The 19,430-nt window shown below is 42.1% G+C and overlaps 2 protein-coding genes across 7 annotated transcripts in view; one reads left to right on the top strand and one right to left on the bottom strand.

Moving 5' to 3' along the window:
• The first annotated feature begins 95 nt into the window (after nucleotides 1-95).
• mpp3a (MAGUK p55 scaffold protein 3a) lies at nucleotides 96-13,561 on the top strand. 3 transcript variants are annotated; one of them, XM_088316464.1, is made up of 20 exons: nucleotides 96-212; nucleotides 2,843-2,906; nucleotides 2,982-3,100; nucleotides 4,442-4,519; nucleotides 4,824-4,904; nucleotides 5,185-5,322; nucleotides 5,418-5,499; nucleotides 6,281-6,366; nucleotides 6,438-6,512; nucleotides 6,868-7,064; nucleotides 7,265-7,329; nucleotides 7,921-7,941; nucleotides 8,650-8,691; nucleotides 10,220-10,285; nucleotides 10,770-10,925; nucleotides 11,426-11,506; nucleotides 11,584-11,677; nucleotides 11,956-12,064; nucleotides 12,139-12,267; nucleotides 12,636-13,561. In XM_088316464.1, exons 2-20 carry the CDS (start codon nucleotides 2,870-2,872, stop codon nucleotides 12,813-12,815), a joined length of 1,836 nt encoding a protein of 611 aa, XP_088172590.1. In that variant the 5' UTR covers nucleotides 96-212; nucleotides 2,843-2,869; the 3' UTR covers nucleotides 12,816-13,561. The 3 variants fall into 3 exon arrangements, with proteins under 3 accessions (XP_088172590.1, XP_088172591.1, XP_088172594.1); XM_088316465.1 differs by lacking the exon at nucleotides 10,220-10,285; XM_088316468.1 differs by lacking the exons at nucleotides 8,650-8,691; nucleotides 10,220-10,285.
• A 3,118-nt stretch (nucleotides 13,562-16,679) lies between these two features.
• Nucleotides 16,680-19,430, bottom strand: part of asic2 (acid sensing ion channel subunit 2) — a 110,553-nt gene continuing 107,802 nt past the window's right edge. For all 4 annotated transcript variants that reach the window (XM_088316895.1, XM_088316897.1, XM_088316898.1 and 1 more), the window contains one exon: nucleotides 16,680-19,150. In XM_088316895.1, the coding sequence (XP_088173021.1) occupies nucleotides 19,049-19,150 (102 nt within the window). In that variant the 3' untranslated portion in view covers nucleotides 16,680-19,048. The remainder of the gene's footprint in view (nucleotides 19,151-19,430) is intronic.

Genomic DNA, 19,430 nt, shown 5'->3' with positions numbered 1-19,430 from the left:
CTGCAATGTACTACGGGCTTCTGTCTAGTGTTATGAGAGAGGGAGGAACGGTATGGAAGGAAGGAGGGGCGTTAAAAAAAAAAAAGGTGGGGAGGCACCAGTGTGTAGCAGGTTTGTGAGCACAGCAGCCAGAAGAGGAAGAGGAGGAGGAAGGAGAAAGACGAGCCAGGCAGCAGTGTGGCTGCAAACGTCGGGAGAAAGCGAGGAAGAAGGTAGGACACCTCGTTTGGTGTTTTTAGCCTTTTCAACGCCATCGACATGAGCCAGATGGGACGCTCCCTCATCGCTCTATTTTCCCTCGTTTTTTGGATCCCTCCATCTGCCAGCGAGAAAGAGCAGCGTGATACTGCATAGGGAGGATGAGGATGGGAGACCCAGGTGGTGGGGTGGAGGAGTTAGCGGGGGATGGGGTAGCATCAATATGCCGGCAGAAAATGGGATGCAGTAGTTTTGTTCCGTGTTCATGGGGGGTGCAAGGACCACTCCCTCCTGTCAGATGAGAATGATGATGGTGAGGATGATGAGGCACAAACAAGAGGATTAGCTTCATTCGTGACATGTGCTCACTCTACCTCCTGTATGTGTTTGTACCAAATGCCATATCACTTACAATCACGGTACACACACGTTCGAGATGGTGTTTAACATACTTAGCCCATAACGCAGGTATCAAGATACCCTTGATACCATCACGATACTTTGTTACTCTAGAATACGGTATCATCATGATACGATGTTTGCCACGTAGCGGGCTTCGTACGTGCTCTGTTTTTTTTTACTCATTTTGCTAGCTTGTGGGTTTAATATGAGCGTAACGCAACCGAGACAATTAGCATCCCGACATGCATCAAGAGTCCGATGTCTGTTGGAGAGAATCATTTTTAAAATATTTTTCAGCCTCGAATAATAAATAAACTGAAAGTACTGCAAGTCCCCCCCCCCCCTTTCATCCGTGCGGCCCGCCACGTACCGCTACTGGAGCTTGGCCCGGTGGTCGGGCACCACTGAGCAATAGTATCACAATATATTTATCACATTACATTGTCATCTATAGCTACCGATGGTATCACAGAACAATTTTAGTGCAACACTTTGCCAACAAGACCAATACTTTTTCGTGATACAGAAAATTTGCCCACAATATCTTGACAGCCAATGATTTATATTATCACACTACAATATCAACATATGATATGAAAGCGATACTTAATCAACAGTAGTGATGGTATCATACCACATCCTAATGTGTCTTCTGACTGCATCACGACAGAAAAAGCAATATTTTAAAAAAACAACAAAAAAAAACAGAAATTATGGATTATTATGTACAATACCAAAAATATCACGATTAAAGTATTATTATAATATTTTGAAAAGGATGCTAATAGTATCACGGTGTGAGAGTGCCTTGCCAGCAATACAGAACACTTTCTGAATATTTAAATGACGATACGATATTGATAGATCACGATACAGCAGTATTAGAATATTTTCCAGCAATACTGACCGACATACGCCTTTTGTGTGACTTGCCGACACTTAATATCCGTGGACTCTGTGCCGTCAGTCTTAGCAGACCGCCAACTTGGAACAGCTTGAGTTTGATTATTTATTTTTCGAGTGCAATGCTGCTAACAAAATGCTAACAAGACGGGCGCTTTGTTGTGTTACACACGCTGACGACACTTTTAACACCCATAACAACACCAATGCTGCATGTTGATGTTCAGCAGAAGTTTCTCAAATGACTGGAATTACTTCATGAGACGTTTTAGGTGGGTGTGAGGGAGAACGCGGTGACATCAACTTTGTTGGGATGTCAGCCATTAACAAGGTTCATTTTGAATTTTTTGGTGGGTCGGATGGGGATAAGGGTGCGCCAACTCGGTTAGAATATTGGTGATGACGGGATTTGCTTGAACTTATTTTCGGTTGAGCAGGACATTGGGGGGTGCACCAAAATTGTCAGGATGTTTGATGTAAACTGCCTTGCAAAAAATACGCTAGAAAGACTGCAGCTTGCCGTGTTTGATGCTGAGCCACACGAGGATTGTTGGACCTTGGTGGAGGTCCTAGTTTTACTAGTACTTTTTTTTTGAGACAGGTCTTGAAAATGTGACATCCAATCATCTGCCCGGGTGAGCGCCATCATGTTTGTGTGATCTGCCCGCTAAGCTGTTAACGAGATTTGAGTGCAGAGTACGTCATTTTTGTTGGATCGCCACCCAGAAAGTGTCTGAGTCTATTTGTGGAGCTGCTGACGTGGACGTCCTGGCATATTTAATAAATAAGTGCATTTCACTGTATGGGCCACATAAAAATGGGATTTTTTTTTCTTAAAACCCTCACCAAACTCCATCAATGTATGAATGCTGTGTGAGCAAATTGTAATATTTTCTTCACTTTTGTGCTCATGTGTTGCTTTCACGTTTCTCATCTGGGTTAAAACACTAAAATTTCCGAATATTTGTATAAATATGTAGACCAAAGTTACAACATAATTTAACTACTTATTGCCTCCTTTCACATTTCATCATCGTTTTAAAATATTCCAATTTGAAACTGTACAGCTCATTCTGTAAATATACAGATCACAATGCTAACACCCACAATTTCAAAATAAAATCCCCAAACTAAGAATTATTATTTTATATATTTTTTTCCCACCTCCTTCCATTTTCTCTAATCAACCAAACCATTCCAACTTCAAGACTCATGTCGTCCAAAAAATTTGGCAGCTCTTTAGAACTCCCCCACAATCGCTACAGAAATTGCATTTTCCATTCCTTTATATTTTACATCTTTGCACTTTGTGAGAGTTAAGTGTTGCCCACCCTGACAGGTTCACTCCTCCTTACCTGGAGGATTGATGAAAGACGCCATGCCGGTGCTCACAGCAGGAGCAGGTGAGATGATATAATCGGTGTAATCTCGATTGCCTCCATCATGTTCCTTAATCTTCCTCCTCTTCGTCGTTTTAGGGCTCCACGAGACATTGGCCCTGCTCACCTCGCAGCTGAGGCCCGATGCCAACCACAAGGAGGATATGGTCTTCCTCAAGGACGTCTTCAGCGAGAGAAGCTTGGCGTACCTGATGAAGGTGAGGAACATGCATTATTAATAATCAACAGTTTACCTCAAATACAGACGTATTTGCAGGACAATTAATATTCTAAACAACTGTAATGGACTGGATGATTATGGAATACAACACAGTACTTTTTTTATATAGCGCATTTCACAACAGCCGGAGTTGTAACAAAGCACTTTCCAAATGGTGTAATACTTTTATATATCTCACATATATGTAAAAAAAAATAAGATTGAAATTACAATAATTATAACAATTATTCATTGACTTCAAAACTCAATATTTTTGTCAACCGCAGAATGACTGTACATGCATACATTTTCATTCTGCTACATCACAATAAAGAACATACTACAATAACGGAACTTATAAAAAAAAGTTTCTGCGCGTTTTGGCCTCTTGGGGGCAGTGTGTTGCTGTGCCGGGATGGAGTACCCACTTACATTGTTAACAGAAGAAATTGCAATTGAATTCCAACTTTATTCGCAATAACTTAAACTCTTATTACAACCTTCATCATGAGTCTAATTAAGTCACACACCCTCGACACCCCTGAAAAAGAAACTTTAATCTTACCTCAATATGCTTTTGCGAGTCTGACGGCGAGTTTTTGAAAGCCGTCAGCTGGTGGCACTTCGGTTCGGTTGGCAATGTTTGCTGAGCATTCAAAATGAGTTTTTTTTTTTTTTTTAAATAAAAACAATTCGAACAGAGACGTGCGACAATTGGCTGTCTTTTTCGGCCCCGGAACGTCGCTGCTGATACTTAACTCGGTTGGTACACAGAAAGGCGAACATTTGAACGGCAAATATACGTCTGCACTAGTTTGAGCGTGGAGCGTTAGTAGTCATTGACTTGCGTCACGTGACATGCAGGTGCGCTCCATCGCGCACAAACCGGCGGCGTGTCGTTGTAATTGTAAATGTAGCCATAATTGTGCATAGATTTAAGTTATTTGTTTAATTTTTAGTCATTTATAATTATATGTATAGTTAATTTATGTAGTTAAGTAATTTACATATTCGTATTTGCATTTAATTATATACATAGTATCGCAATGTTTGGAGGACACGTCCTTGTCTTCCGTTTCCTGTTAAATACTTCCTGGGTTTGGACCCCATACTTGCAAAGACGATCAACTAGTTTGACCCTGCGGTCACTTCAGTCCACATTTATTAAGAATAGAGACAAGAAGGACAACAGATCACCTTCACTTCCCACTTTTGCGGCAGCACCCAACGAGTTATTTTTTCGTATAATGCCCTATACAAGTCCAATAGTCCATATTTACATCACTTTTAAAGCTCATCTCTGCAACTCTAATATCGCATATTCACATTTCTGTTCCAGATCCATGAAAGGTTGAGACAGTATGAGAGACAAAGTCCAACTCCTGTCCTGCATAGCGTCTCCTCTCTAACTGAAGACGTACGTCCACTCAAAACATGCACGCGCCCATGCACACGCACGTACACAATAAAAAAAAAAAGGGACATGATAATGTCCTTGGCGGAGGTAATAACCCTGAGTGGTCTCCAGCCAAAAAGCATTACAAGAACTGTTTGAAAGCTGTAAAAAAGTGCCGAGTCATCGCCAGGCACATCTCATCCATGGGCCAGGAGCATCCTGCAGCCCGGGCAAAAGTGCTGACCTGGCCTCGCTCACCACTCAATGACCACTCAACTCCGAGTGTGCTTGGCAGGAAGCTGATTTATGTCTTTGTGACTGACAGGTGACAGACGAGTTGCAGAGTCGCCCGATGAACACGGAGGAGAGGGAGCTGCTGCATCTGCTGACCTCACCTCATCTCAAAGTAAGCCAGCTGCGATGATAGTCTCCTCGCGTGTCAATCATTATAGATGCACTGCTGATTGGTGGTACGGATCGCACTAGTAATGTAATTGGTTATTGTGACAAATCATTAACTTTTAAAATGAAGGAAAAAATGGTGGTGCTCTGTAAACAAAAAATATGTTGGTTGACCTTTGTTTTGACCTTTTTGAGGATGCAAGGGCGCATTAAACAAAATCTAAACATGTACAACCGTGTTTTGGTTCTGTACCTGAAATTGCTGTATCGTGGTACCCCACTAGGCCCTCCTGTCCGTGCACGACACGGTGGCCCAGAAGAGTTTCGATCCCGTCCTGCCGCCGCTGCCAGAGGACTACGATGATGAACTGGAGGAGGAGTCGGTGAAGATTGTGCGTCTGGTAAAGAACAAAGAGCCTCTGGTCAGTGGTGATGCACATAAAAATAACAGATGACGTCAGGAAGAGTCACACAGATCAGATTTTAATCGCATACCATGTGTGTGCCGACACCTCAGGGCGCCACCATCAGGAGGGATGAGGCCACCGGGGCTGTAATTGTGGCTCGTATCATGAGAGGGGGTGCGGCGGACAGAAGTGGTAAATTGTGAAGTTAAACCTTAGCTCAACGCTTAACATCGAACATTAAAGCCACTAAAGTTAATCTTTACCCTTCTCTGGACACTACTAACTTTTCAACTTAATCTTTAGCATTTCTCCCTATATCTTAACATTAACACAAACCCTAACATTTACCCTAAAACCCAACACTCATCCCTAACATTATTCCCCATCCTTACATCCTAACCTCCACCATTAGAACCTTGACCCTCAGCATCTGTGGTCCCTAATCCGATCGACGCTTTTTTTTAAAAACCCAATACTCGTCTGCTCAAGAAGCATTTTTGGAATACTTTAGTAACCTAATTGTTATGCACATCACCTTCTGATTTTTGCATATTTGATTTTATTCCCATTATAACTAATCATCTGATAACAATTTGAAATTAATTTGCATCCGCATTATTTGCTCATGCCTCCATTATTCATCCGGGTTTCTGTTTTCGTGGCTAATTTTAGCCAACTTGACTGATGATGTTGATCCACTGCCTAGTGCTAACTTTCATGATAAAAGTCACTGAGATGAATGTTTGAAGTTGAAGACGGATTAAGAATCAAAAGGAAGACCCAAACTGTCTGTTAAAACACACCATTGAGACTTTCCTGAATATTGCTCAGTACTTTGCATCTTGGCTTTCATTATTGTGGTTGCGACAAAGAGCTCAGACAGAGATGTCAAAGTAAACAGATAAATCCAGCAGAGCAGCTTCTTGGATTCATGTTTGTTTCTTTTCACGGTCGTCGTTGTGGTTCTTCGCAGGTTTGGTCCATGTTGGAGACGAGCTCAGGGAAGTCAACGGTGTGTCGGTGGTCCACAAGAGGCCCGATGAGATCAGTCAGTTGCTGGTGAGCCAAAATGGATGGCAGTCGTGCTCCCTCTTAGTTGAACGCTTCTTCTTCTTCTTGTTCTGATCCAGTCGCAGTCGCAGGGTTCCATCACACTCAAGATCATCCCTGCTGTTAAAGAGGAAGATCGACTGCGGGAGAGCAAGGTGAGCCTTTACGACGGGTAGCTTGCCGAAGAGCTGATTTATTCATGTGTTATTATACAATTATCGAGGAAGCCTTCATTCCAGCTTTTAATTTGTCGGTTGCAAATATATTTTTCATGTTTTTATTGGTGGACTTTGACACGATCTCCTTAAGTTTAAGGTCAGTTAGAACAAAGTCCTAAAATGTAATCCGTCGACTACGGGCACGTGTCCACCACGTTTAAAGTCAATTGCAGAAACATATCATACCTCTCTTTTACGCTTTGGCAAGATTAAGGTCCAAATAAAGTAAAGCTTCAATAAGATAAAATTCAAAGCGGGATTTCAAGTCATTATTAATATCTACACAACGCAGGTGTACCTGAGAGCCTTGTTCGACTACATCCCCTTGGAGGACAAGGCCACGCCATGCCAGGAGGCCGGACTCCCCTTCAAACGCGGCGACATCCTGCAGGTCGTGACCCAGGACGACCCCACGTGGTGGCAGGCCAAGCGAGTGGGTGACAGCAACCTGCGCGCTGGACTCGTCCCTTCTAAACACTTTCAGGAGAGGTAAGCGTCTGTGTGTATTGTCGTGCGCTCCGTTTGTATGTGTTGCTGCTCGACCGGGCTTTGCTGGGTTATGCGTGAAAGGCAAATTTAAAGTTGCCATCCGACACATTTGCAGGACTTCTGTGTGAAAAAGATGACTACACGCCTGTTATTTCCATGATGCCCTCGACATCAAAATATGCTTTTTGCCTTCTCACCAGGCGATTGGCCTACAGGATGAAAGTGGGCACACTCCCTAATCCCAAATCCCCGAAAACGCCTTCCTGTAAGTTTCCCACAGCTACATCAATATCTAAATCAATCCCATAATTGCTTAAATAGGTCACTTTCTCGCTTCCTTATGTTAGTCGACTGGTGTTTTTAATGTCCATGCAGCCAGGTGAGGGCGAGCTCAATCTGCGTTGGTTGGGCGTGGGAGTCTGCATGAAATGTTTGCTTGCAGGCGATCCGATTATGAGCAGCAGGGGGGAGGCCGCCGTGGCTTAGCAACATGGCGGCCGCCCTCTGCCACTCTTAATTCCCCATCCAGCCCAGCGGGGGGGGGCCTGCTCGCTGCTTTTCCCACTCGTGACTTTTATCGCCTTAAATCCAGCATATGGCAATTTTGATTTGAACAATAAAACACTCTCTTAACTCGATAGCCCGCAGTTTGCACCAAATGTTAATGTCACAGACTGCCTCGCTCAAGAGAAACCAACTAAAATTACCGTCATTTCATATTGTGATTGTAACTCCATGCTGGACAATAGTTTGGACAGTACCACTGTATTTTTTTTCTATTTGTAATTAAGCCACTTATGCACTGTATATTTTTCTTCTTCTATTGTGTTATATGTTGTCTTCTTTACTGTCTCAGATGATCAAGTGTGCGATAAAGGTGAGTACAAACACAACAGACATGATTTTAAAGGCAAAATCATGTTTGCATATTTCCTCAACTATTCCCACTTAATCGCTCTCACCACCTGAATATTACTATATCAGAAAATTCTAGAATCTAGCATAGTCTATGCCAGGGGTGGGCAAACTACGGCGCGGGGCCCACATGCGGCCCGTTAAACGTTTTAATGCGGCCCGCCAAACATGAAAAAAATGAAATGAATAAACCTTGTTAATGTTTTATTTTCTAAATACTTTGGGTTTTCAAAGCCATATATATTGTTGCTTTTGTCCACTTTCATTTAGAATTAAATGTATTTTTTTTTACTCCGATGAGGTGAGGTGACCAAAACAGTCCATCCACCACATTGTATCAATACTTGATATCACCATGTTGTTTCGGAATGTGGGAGGAATTCGAAGAACCCAAAATTTGAATGCAGAACCTCAGAATTGTGAAGTAGATGTGCTAACCACTATCCCACCGTGCTAACGTTACCGTACATGCAATATCGATGTTGTCCCACCTGTAATCTGGGTTTAGATGACTTTTTGTGTTGTTTGTGTAAAGTTGCTCCTTATCGCCAATTTTCCATCATGTCATTCCTTCATTATGCTTATCCCGCCTCTTGTGTACCGTTACCAAGATGTCCTACACCCGTGTTGCTTACCCCATCCCTTCTTTTCCCTGCTTCCCTCTCTGCAGACGACTGTGACTGTGAGGGCTATTTCAATGGACAGTACATAGGTGAGAACGTGTACACCCTCCTAATCTTGCTCGTCATGGCACTTGGCTGGTTCCCCGGACGCAACGGGCCCTGGGGGAGGTCCCAGATGTTTGGCTGCAGGGTTGAGGGTTGCTGTGGAAGGGTCCAGGATAGAATGCTCGATGCATAAAACTCCACCAAACAATTTCTGGTGTTCTGCTTACATTTGGGTAACAACCCCATGGGTAGGAAACCAAATGATGTTGATTGGTGGAGATTGGTTACTGATGTAGTTACGTGGCTTCAAGCTGCTTTACAATCAGATAAAGTTTTAAAGAGGAACGCTACCAAATCCCCATCAGGTGGTTTTGGAAGTTAATCAAATGATCCATCATTTTCAGAAATTATTTGCTTTGAACTTCACATTTCAATCCTGTGGGTTTTTGACTAGTCAGTACTGAAGTCCTCAGCATCCATACGATGACCAAATTGATGGATGGAAATAAACAACAAGATTAGGGCCAGAACTCTCTCAACCAATTGTCACAATTGGTCTCTTTGAGAAAGACCCAGGACAGAGTAAAAGCCAGCCTTGTTGGTAGTTCCTGTCTCTGGTATGCCTCTGATACTACCTTGGAAATCGAGAAATTCCAGGATCCCCTTCGATTCCAAGTTGGTCACTTTCACACAGAGCAGTGATACAGGAAATATGACAGCTTTGTCAAGAGGGAGCCCATCTCTGGGAAAGTCAGACCGTACATTTCCAGTTGGTCCCTTTCACACAGAGAAGTGACTCATTGAATAAAAGGTCAGCTTGTTCTTCCTATGATAGGCCTCTGACACTGACATGGAAATGGAGAAAGTCAGGAGTCAGGGCAATATAAAGCGAGCAATTGTGAAGTAATCCATCCAGGCACCGCAGAGGTTAGCAAAGTGCCAATGAAAGTACAAGTCAACTTTTGAAGTTGATGGAAAGGGTAAATACACTTTTAGATTGTCTTCCAATTATGGTGTGCATTGTTTGATAGAGTGGAATATGTGGTGCCAGGGTTTGGGGTGTGCCCAAGAATATTTTGCCCAGCATTCAAGAGTGGGTAGGGGGATTCCCGAAAAAGTGTGAAAGGGGCTCTCAACTGCAACCCTTCCTCTGAACTGCCGTCCCTCAGCCAAACATGAGTCGTCTGCTTCCCTCCATCCTGCTGGAATGCCGTCATTTGGAATCGAGAAAAACAGCTGGTAGTGTCTGTCACCGTATAACTCGACATTTGTGCTTCCGGTACATTCAGCACCCCGCTTGGAGCCGTACACCACCCCCTTGCCGAGCCCCCCTTTCATGCCTTCCCAACCAATCCCCACTTCTGCCCCTCCCTGCCTGCATCTGCATCTGCTGCAGTGCTCCAGTGCCCCACCCTACCAGCAACCAAATCCCACCCTTATCCACCACCCCACGAGGGCCCTCCTGCCACGTTGGACGCATTGCGCACTCTACCAGGCACGTCTGCTGCTCGTTCACCTGACTGGCGTGCACGTGTGAGTCTAAGTGGAGTCAAGCTCTAACAACAGTTGTAGTCTCTCCTAAGTGTAACGCAGTGGCGCCCTCCTGTGGTCAGGTGTTTTCCTGGGAATTTTATTCAGGTACGATGGCCGGCTTCCCTTGGGTGTGTAGTCCGCCGTCCAGATGACAGACGGACCCGACTGTGGGGCGGGCCCAGGGTCGGGTCCACCTGTCCTGCCACAGCCTTATAACTTTAGATCTAAGACAGTGGTTCTCAAACTTTTTACTTATCGTGCCATCTCAAAAATTATGTGGTTCTCCAAGTTTTTTTTTTTTAATTTTATTCCTAAAATGTGTATATATTATTGTATGATTTAAAAAAAAAAAAAAGTTTGAACTACTTTCACAATATGAACATTTAATTCAGTGATTCGTTCATGCAGATTAGAATTGAGGGAATAAGCATACCACACTTTGAGAATCACTGTTCTAAGACAATACCATATAAGGTATCAAACAAGTCCAAAATGCATGAAAAAGAGCCGCAATTTAAAATTTTTTTTTTTGTGTGGTGCCCGTCTTACCCTTTTTTATGCCATCTGTTGTGTCACATTTCCGTATCAGCCGGTCTGCGCAGGAGCTTCCGCCTGAGTCGGAAAGACCGACAAGGCTCTTCGAGCGACGGCTCAGACCCGGGAGACTCTGATTTCCTGACCTATGAGGAGGTGACCCGCTACCAGCAGCGGCCCAACGAGCGGCCTCGACTGGTGGTTCTGATTGGTAAGCTGGAGGAACCGCCCAAGGAAGTTTGATGGCGCCTTCTAGGACAGTCTGATTGGCTTCCTCCACATTTTCAGGCAACACCTGCACGGTTCCTGGAGTTTCCTTCATTTTCAAAGTAGAGTTGGGCGGTTAATTAATTTTATATCATTGGTCAAGATGAAAAAGGGAAAAGTAAACAGTTATCAATTGCGGAGCTATAGCTGCAGTGAACCTGAAGGTTTTTTTTCACCATTTTATTTTTCAGATTCATGAGTGTGTCTAAAAAAAAAAAAACCCCAGTGACGCACTTTGGCTCGTGTATGAGTCGCCCTTCCCTCACTATTTAAAAACTTGAGGGTCTTCGTTCGCATCAGAGGTTATCTGGCCCAGTTGCAATATGCAGTTTCCTTAGCTAGCTTTACCAATACGCCGAAAATCATGCAGTGAAAGACAGAAGAGCTGGGGGGAATGTTATATAAAAAAAAAAAAAAGCTGGGAATGTTTGTCTTTGCCTTAAGGTTCTCTCGGAGCGCGGATCAATGAACTCAAGCAGCGGGTGATTGCTGAGAACCCGCATCGCTATGCCGTCGCGGTGCCACGTGAGTCTCCGTATTCCAAATCCAAATTTATTTTGAGTTTGTCTTGGTCTCAACCATTTTATTGGTCATCCTTGCAGATACCACCAGGCCTAAGAAACCTCATGAGAAGGAAGGTGTGGAGTATCACTTTGTCACCAAGCAGCAGTTTGACACGGACGTCCTCAACAACAAGTACGATTGCAAAATTCCAGGCATTTTCAGAGTTGGAACCTTTCAGTGGGGATTAACTGGCATTTATGGGAATTAATTGGAATAAAACACGACTTTACAAAACTGAAGATCGACTCTTAATAGGGAACTTATAAAGGGGCCGTGGCGGTAATAGGCATGCGCAAAGTGTGCGTTCGCACAGGCCGACTTGGAATGGCAATGTGTAAAAATTCTATGAGAAATGAAATTGTGTAATGATATGACATGACATTAAACGATCATCTGGTTCTGCTTTTCAGGTTCATTGAGCACGGCGAGTACAAGGAAAACCAGTACGGTACCAGTATCGAGGCCATCCGCTCCGTGCAGGCCAAGAACAAATTGTGCATCGTAGATGTTCAGCCTGAGGTATCTGCAAGGACCAGTCGTGCTCATACAACTGCCTCATTACTTGTTCTGATGGCTTTTCTTGAACGCTGCAGGCCTTGAGAAGGCTACGGACGGCGGAGTTCAAGCCTTACGTGGTTTTTGTCAAACCTCGGGTTCCCGAAAGCAGACGGCGCCGCACCGCCACTACCTCGCCGGGAGGGGCGGAGCAAGGCCGGGTTACGGTGAGTTTCCTGAGGCTTTTCCACAATGAAATGATGACCCACATACTCAATTTTGTAAAACAAATTTAGAGTAGAAAAATTTACGAGTAACCTAACTTTGAATTTTTTCCAGTTACAAGGCGTTGCTTGGTTTATTTTTTGCTCAGTGTTGCAAAAATGTGGTATGAGCAAGCTTTGAATGTGCCGCAAAGAAAGAGTTAACAATCAGCCTCGATCAACATCTTAACTCCGAACACGGTCCTACCTTCCTCTCTCACGCTCCCTTTTGTCAGCCAATATTCAGACTTCCAGGATTAACAATTGGAGTAGAACATGAATTTTCTTGAGAGATTAGAGAGCTGTATGATTCCTTTGCATTTTCTGAACAGGACGAGGACCTCCAAGAGATGCGCCAGTCCGCCATTCAGATGGATCAACAATACGGGCATCTGGTTGACCGGGTCCTGATCAAGGAGGACTCCGCCAGCGCCTGCACAGAACTGCGGAGTATTTTAGAAAGACTGGAGCGTGAGTGTTTCTGGGTGCCTCTCAGCTGGGTTCGGACCTAAAAACGCTTCAAAACCGCCATCCTCCTGACTCTCAACCGGACTTGAGGGTCTGCTGCACTTCCCATCCAGGACTTGGCAGGGAACTGAGTCTAAAGCGCAAAAATCGGCCACTTTCCGAACGCCACATTTATCAGGTTTGCTTTGAAGAACTGCTTAATTAGTCGCTGCCTGGCACGGAGGACGACTCAGTCAGCTTTACCACCACTCCTGTTGGAGTCGTTCTAGTAGCATGTTTTCTAATTAATACTGATCACAGAATGCTTCCCGGGGACTAAAAACTCAACAGAATGTGACATACAGTATGTTTATTTTTCCACAAGCTTCTTTTCAAGGAACTGCATGTCCACTTGCGTATGTAATGTAAATAATGTACTTGTAACTCCTGGTGTGCCATCAAATGCAACCTGTTTACCTTGGCGTCCCTTGGAGCCTGCACCTGTTTGTATGGATGGATGAATATTTTTGGGGCTTATTTTAATATTTTACTTGAACAGAGATCCACAGCACTCATGTTAAACATCAGTACGACGACTAATTAATAAGTGATGACTGCATTGCATCTTGTCCTAAAAAAACTAAATTAAAAAATAAAAAAAAAAATCACATTTTAAGAGTATTTGGATGAACATTGTGGCTGTCTTACTGGTTATCAACATTTTCAAACTCATGAAGCTTGATTTGGTTTGACAATACATAAAATAATGATGCTCACATCCTGAAAATGCAATAAAATCTGAGAAACTGTATTCTTATTTTTGCTTGGTATGCTACTTCACCGAAAGAAAAACAAATCTAAATTCACAGCTAATGTATGTATTTCTTTTGGTCTTCAAATGCTATAAGAGGGCCCACAGAAGTTATTTGTAATGTGTAAACATGTAAAAAGTGCCATAATACTAAATAAAGAATAAAGCTATTTAAGGCTGGGTTTGCTGTTTAATTTACTCCGGACAATTTAGACATGCTAACCTGTAGCTCACTGTTATAACTTATCCATGTTATTTTTAATGAATAAATAGTTTGAGTTCTTAAATCTTGATAATTTGAAATATATATCATTCTAGTAGTATTACTCTTTCTGTGATTTGCTTGAGGTATGATGAGTAAAGCAAGGTTGAAGCATGCTTCTAGAACAGGGGTGACTAATTTTTTTAACCATATAAATGTATGATCATAAATACACACCGGAATCCAGCAAAAATTAATTGTTTGTTCATCATTTTGCAATATATTTTAAAAGGGGGATTGATAAAAACGGCTACAATATCGCAGTGTTATTAGGCCGAATATAATCCAAATGCACTCACTGGAATTCGGAATGGAACTTCATTTTTTAAAGTCGTATATTCTAATAGAATACAAATTGTGTAGTGGTGCACTTCCCTGACTTGTGTGCGGGCAGGATGGGACGGGTTCCTGCTCTGTGACTGGCTGGCAAGCAGTTCAGGTTGAAGTCAGCCTTTTGGCCGCAGTCAGCTGGGAGAGGCTCCCGCAACCCTGTCCAGGATAAGCAAGTGTTGAAAAAGTTAAGTGTCACAACAATGAGCCACCACTGGGGGGCACTAGCACAACAAGAGAAATCTTAACGTGGTTGGGGAGGACACGATTGGTTTTATATCAGCAATACACAAGCACATTTCCATATTTTTGGCTGCCTCAAGATATACTGTGCTATCTGAAACAACCGTACATTTTGAAGGAAAAATGCATTTCAGTGGTCTAGATGGTCATTTTACTCTGACTGCTCCAAGGTCAGCAATCTACATTGTATGATTCACACATAATGCGACTATTGACTGACCAGTTCCATCAAGACCTCCCCTACATCAAAGACACATGAAGATATTAGAAACACAATGACAATGCCTAATTTACTAAAGGTCTAAAAGTGCAACAACGGACACAGCCCGATTATGCACACAAATAGATGTGGAAGCGGATCAACTAACTGGGCGCACCCAGAATTGCATCTGCCACATAAATCAAAGACACAATTACACCAAAGTCACCTATATTACATCAAAGACATTGACATAAAGACACAAAATGTCATCAAAGACACACAACCAAGGTCAGAGATGACAAAAGTCAGCAGGCCTACACCAAAGACACCGACATCAAAGACAATATCAAAGCCAACTCTCCCACTTTCAAAGATACAATGCTGCCAAATAGAAACAATATGAAATACACAACAGCATCAAAAAGACCATGGAATTAAAGACACAATAGCTTCAGACATAATGGCATAAAAGACCATGATGTCAAAGACACATCTGAGACACAATGACAGCAACGGAAACCCAAAGCATCTCTCCCACATTTTAGACACACAATGATCTAAAAGACACTTGCCGTCCATCACAGACACACAATGACATAAAAGAAGCACAATGGCGTCTAAGACCGTATAACATTATCAACCCATTGTGGAAAAAGTCCTTCAGCAGTGCATTCAAGAGCAGTGCATTCAAGAGCATACTAGCCTCGCTGCCTTTGATTTGTTTGTTACCTAGCAACAGATCACCTCACGCTCACCTATTTTCCATTCGTTCAATCATGCCATTTTCACATTAATCAAGGGATCTTTGGTACACTCACCTACTTAACCACGCCCCCATTCATCCGTGTATGGTTGTGTTGAAGGGAGACTTACTGTTTCAATTCTTGATGGATGATGGTAACAGCTGGTATATGTTGACACCTAAAAGAAATGTGCTCTTTGCAAAAAAACAAAACAAACAACATGAGTGTAATAATAAAGTCAAAACATTGAAAATCAAATTGGCATTCTACCAGTATTGCTTTTACGAGACGATTCCATGAATCATAGATGACCGCGCAACGGACCAAACTCACACGTCACGCACTCATCTTCACAATTAGAAGTAATGGAATCACAAATAGTCTGTTCCAGGGTCACCAGAAAGGCTGAGTAAGTTTACTTTGTACAGGCTTCCTACATCTTAAGGCAATTTAAATCGAAAATGAAATTTAAGACCAATGTCACAATGTTCCATAGATAAAAGACGAGCATTGGCTCTTAAGCTCCGATCAATATCACAGAAGTGTTTTGTTGGCTCCGCTATCATGGTTGCACGGTTAAGAATGTTACTTTATGTTGAGATTAGAGAATATTTACAATCATCAAATTGTAAGTGTTAACATCTCTAAGTCTTTTTAAGAGACTGATTTAAGACATTGAGGCCAATTAAGAATTTGTTTTTCATAGATTTAATGCTTCTTAAGAATAAGGATGGACCCCTTAATATAAAAAGAAAATTTTACTTTGAGTATTTAAAACAACTCCACAACTTTTATAGTGCCACCTGGTGGCTAAATCGCCATACTTTACTGATTATGCAAACAAGCAATCCTTTGAATTCTCTTCAATTATCATACAGTATTTTATATAATGCACAATACTATATCCAAACCATATAATCATGATTCATTCTTATAGTGTGCTATAAATTTTGGGCATTTCAATACATTTTAGTGGGGATGATTTGAGTTAAGAGCATTGTCATGTAATGAATAAAATGTGTATCTGAAGGTACCACTGTATTTTATATTAATGTGACAGCGGTTAACTTAAAAAAAGAAAAATGTTTGGCAGGGGTAAACGGTTGCCAAACACATGGCTTAGTAAGTTAATGGTTTTGTGAAGAAGTTTGACCCTGGAACAGATTATTTTCAAAGGTTTGGTCATTTGTTATTTTATAGCGCTTTTGACACTTGATTTCAACCAAGGCTGAAGAAAAACCTAATCCTGAAAAAAAGAAAATAAAGGTTCAAGAATGTAAAAACATTGGTAGAAAAACACCAACGAGGAAAATACAACACCAAAGAGAAGAAGACAACTGTTGCAAAAAAAGTGTAATTTACTGGTTCCACATTGAAAACACACAAACAATCTCACACACTTAATGTTGGCACCGCGGCACAAAAACGGCGCCCGAGCACGGCAAGATGTTCCAGGTGGCACCAACACGGCAACACGATGCGGAACACGTAGACGGCAGCTTTCAAGCGCAGCGGACGAGAAAAAAAAAATCGGAAATAAAAGTGCAGTAATTTCATTCCGAATGAGATGGCGGACGGACCATGCTGGGATGATTGCAAAAATTGAAGAGCGAGAGAAAAAAAAAATCAGAGACCACCAAAATATTCCAGATTAAGTGCTGTTCTGTTCCTCAATTGAGTTTTGGCTAAGACAACCTACCCATACAAGTGATTCCCTAATTCAACTTAAGTACTTATTTCAATTAATTAAATGAAATATAAATGCTTTGGCTAAAGCATTGCAATTTGGATCATCCGACTTCAAGATAAGCAGTGAACTTGTTCTGGCCACAAAATAAACATTGTGCTCCATTAAAAAAACAAAAGCTAAACCAGAAAAAAATGCAAGCCTTTTTTTTTTTTTTAAACCCTTTTTACATAGCAATAGGAACTAAAGCAGGGGGCGGAGTCTCAGGAAAAGCTCAACGGCATCCTCTGTTTCTTTTTTTTTTTTTTTTTGGACATTCCAAAATCCAGCAGGAAACGCAAGTCAAAGAAACACATATTTACACCATCTTTACAAAAAAAAATTAAATACAAAATTCAAATAAAGCATTCTGTCTGAGCTGTTTGTTTTTGGGACAAATGGTGAAATGTTGTCCAGGATCTTTTGGTTAAAGACGTCATCACCACACAACATATTGTACATTGCCTGCCTCCCGAGTCACAGTACAAGGCACACTCCACTTTGTGTCCCGACGATAACAGTGGGAGTGTGAGATGCCGTTCAAGATCCTCTGTCTCTGGGCGTGCTCACACAAGGCCAACAGAACCGCGCTTGAGCCCACTTGACATCTAAAGTCCCGTCCACTTGGACTTTCATGCAAGCTCAAAATTGATTAGAGTGCTGCTTTCCTGCCTGTTTTTTCAGGATAACTGGACCTTGCATAATAGAAATGAATAACAACAACTAAAAATAATACACAAAGTCAGAGCACATGCAATGTACATGAAATGCAAAGGCGCCTCGCCAGTTATTTATGATAACCACCGTCGTGCATGATCGAAATCAGCAGAACGACTAGAAATAATCCATACAGTCTACATGGTGCATTCAGTCAAGTGCGGCTGTACAAAGTACATTTCTAGTACGATTACTCCAGCCACCAGTTGACAATGACGATCGCCACCTTGCACAACAGAAATAAGCGATACAAAATAATCCACTGCTAAAAAATTCCAGTGCCAGCTCATCACGTTTGGACACATGCAAGTGCCATTTGAGTGATGCAATTGCTACTTTTGCCAGTTTTTCATCATAACCGCCACCTTGCCCGGTAATAATGAACAAAATAACTGGAAATAATCCACCCCCGAAAAAAAGGCCACTCAACAATGAAAAATGAACCATCATATGATTCATGCTCGCACCACAGAAAGAACAAAATCCACAACATGCCAGTCACATATGCGCGTGCAGTGTGTGTGTGTGTGTGTCATACGACTAACGAGTTTGCTCCAATCACCAGTTAGCAAAGATTGCCGCCACCTTGCACAATAGAAATCAAGACAAGGCCTGTAATTCAGTCAAAAAAGACAATGGATGACTAGATTGCGCCCCAAAAAAAAAAAATGCCGTAGCTCCTCCTCTTGCCAGTTATTTTCTGATAGCCGCCACCTTGCACAATAGAAAGCAACATAATGACAAAAAAGAAAGAAAAAAAAAAAATCGACACAGTAGAAAAGTTGCAGCGTTTTGGTTCGTCTGGCATGGCCCAGTGTGAGTACGCCCTTGAGTCTTTCAGCGGACTAATCAAAAATAAAAGTGCAACAAAAATGTGTCTTTACTGTCTTCATTGGCTGATTTTCATTATCATTAGTCCAACAAAAAGTAGTAATTAGTCGCCCCATTTAAAGCTGAAACGGGAATCCGGGGTTGAAGCTGCACATTCATCACGTGAGCACATTATGAGTGACACATGCGCTTTGGTGGCTCTCAAGTCTTTTTTTTTTTTTTTTTTTTGCATTGTTTGCACGGTGGTGTTCGTTGAGCCACCAATGGATGCTACTCAGGTGTGTCTCTCCACACTCGGACCCCCGCGCCGGGCGGCCTGCGCACCCGGCCCCATTTGGCACCGCTGAGTCTTATGACAGTTTTTAGCGGCTCGTGATTGGCTGTCCTGACAATGGATGGAAGGGAGGGAGTGGCGGGTCAAGGCGAGGGGGCCTCAGCAAGCGATCTCCTCCAAAGTCCCTAGTGTGGCCTGCAGGGGCACGGCCACGCTGTGGCTGATGGACTCAGAGTGGTTGGCCACAGGATCACAGGAAGTCTAAAAAAAAAATTAAAAACAAAACAAAACAAAAAAAAAAAAATGCACCCAACATGTGATTTCATGAAAAAAAATTTTAATTCAACAAGAAAAAAATAAAATAAAATTCAACAATAAAAAAATAAAATAAAATTCAACAAGAAAACAACATAACCCCACATTGTACTTCATTTTTAAAATACAAAAATAAAAGCAGTCAAAATGTTATTTAATAAAAAATAATTTTTTCAACAAAAGTGAGCAAAATATCATTTAAAACATACAATTAAAAAACAATTAC

Source organism: Idiotropiscis lumnitzeri, chromosome 15 (genome assembly GCF_059441095.1).
Source record: "Idiotropiscis lumnitzeri isolate Australia: NSW breed Sydney's pygmy pipehorse chromosome 15, RoL_Ilum_1.0, whole genome shotgun sequence".
NCBI classification, from domain to species: domain Eukaryota; kingdom Metazoa; phylum Chordata; class Actinopteri; order Syngnathiformes; family Syngnathidae; genus Idiotropiscis; species Idiotropiscis lumnitzeri.
The sequence above is the reverse complement of the archived record's forward strand: the minus strand, read 5'-3'. Positions and strand labels throughout refer to the sequence as shown.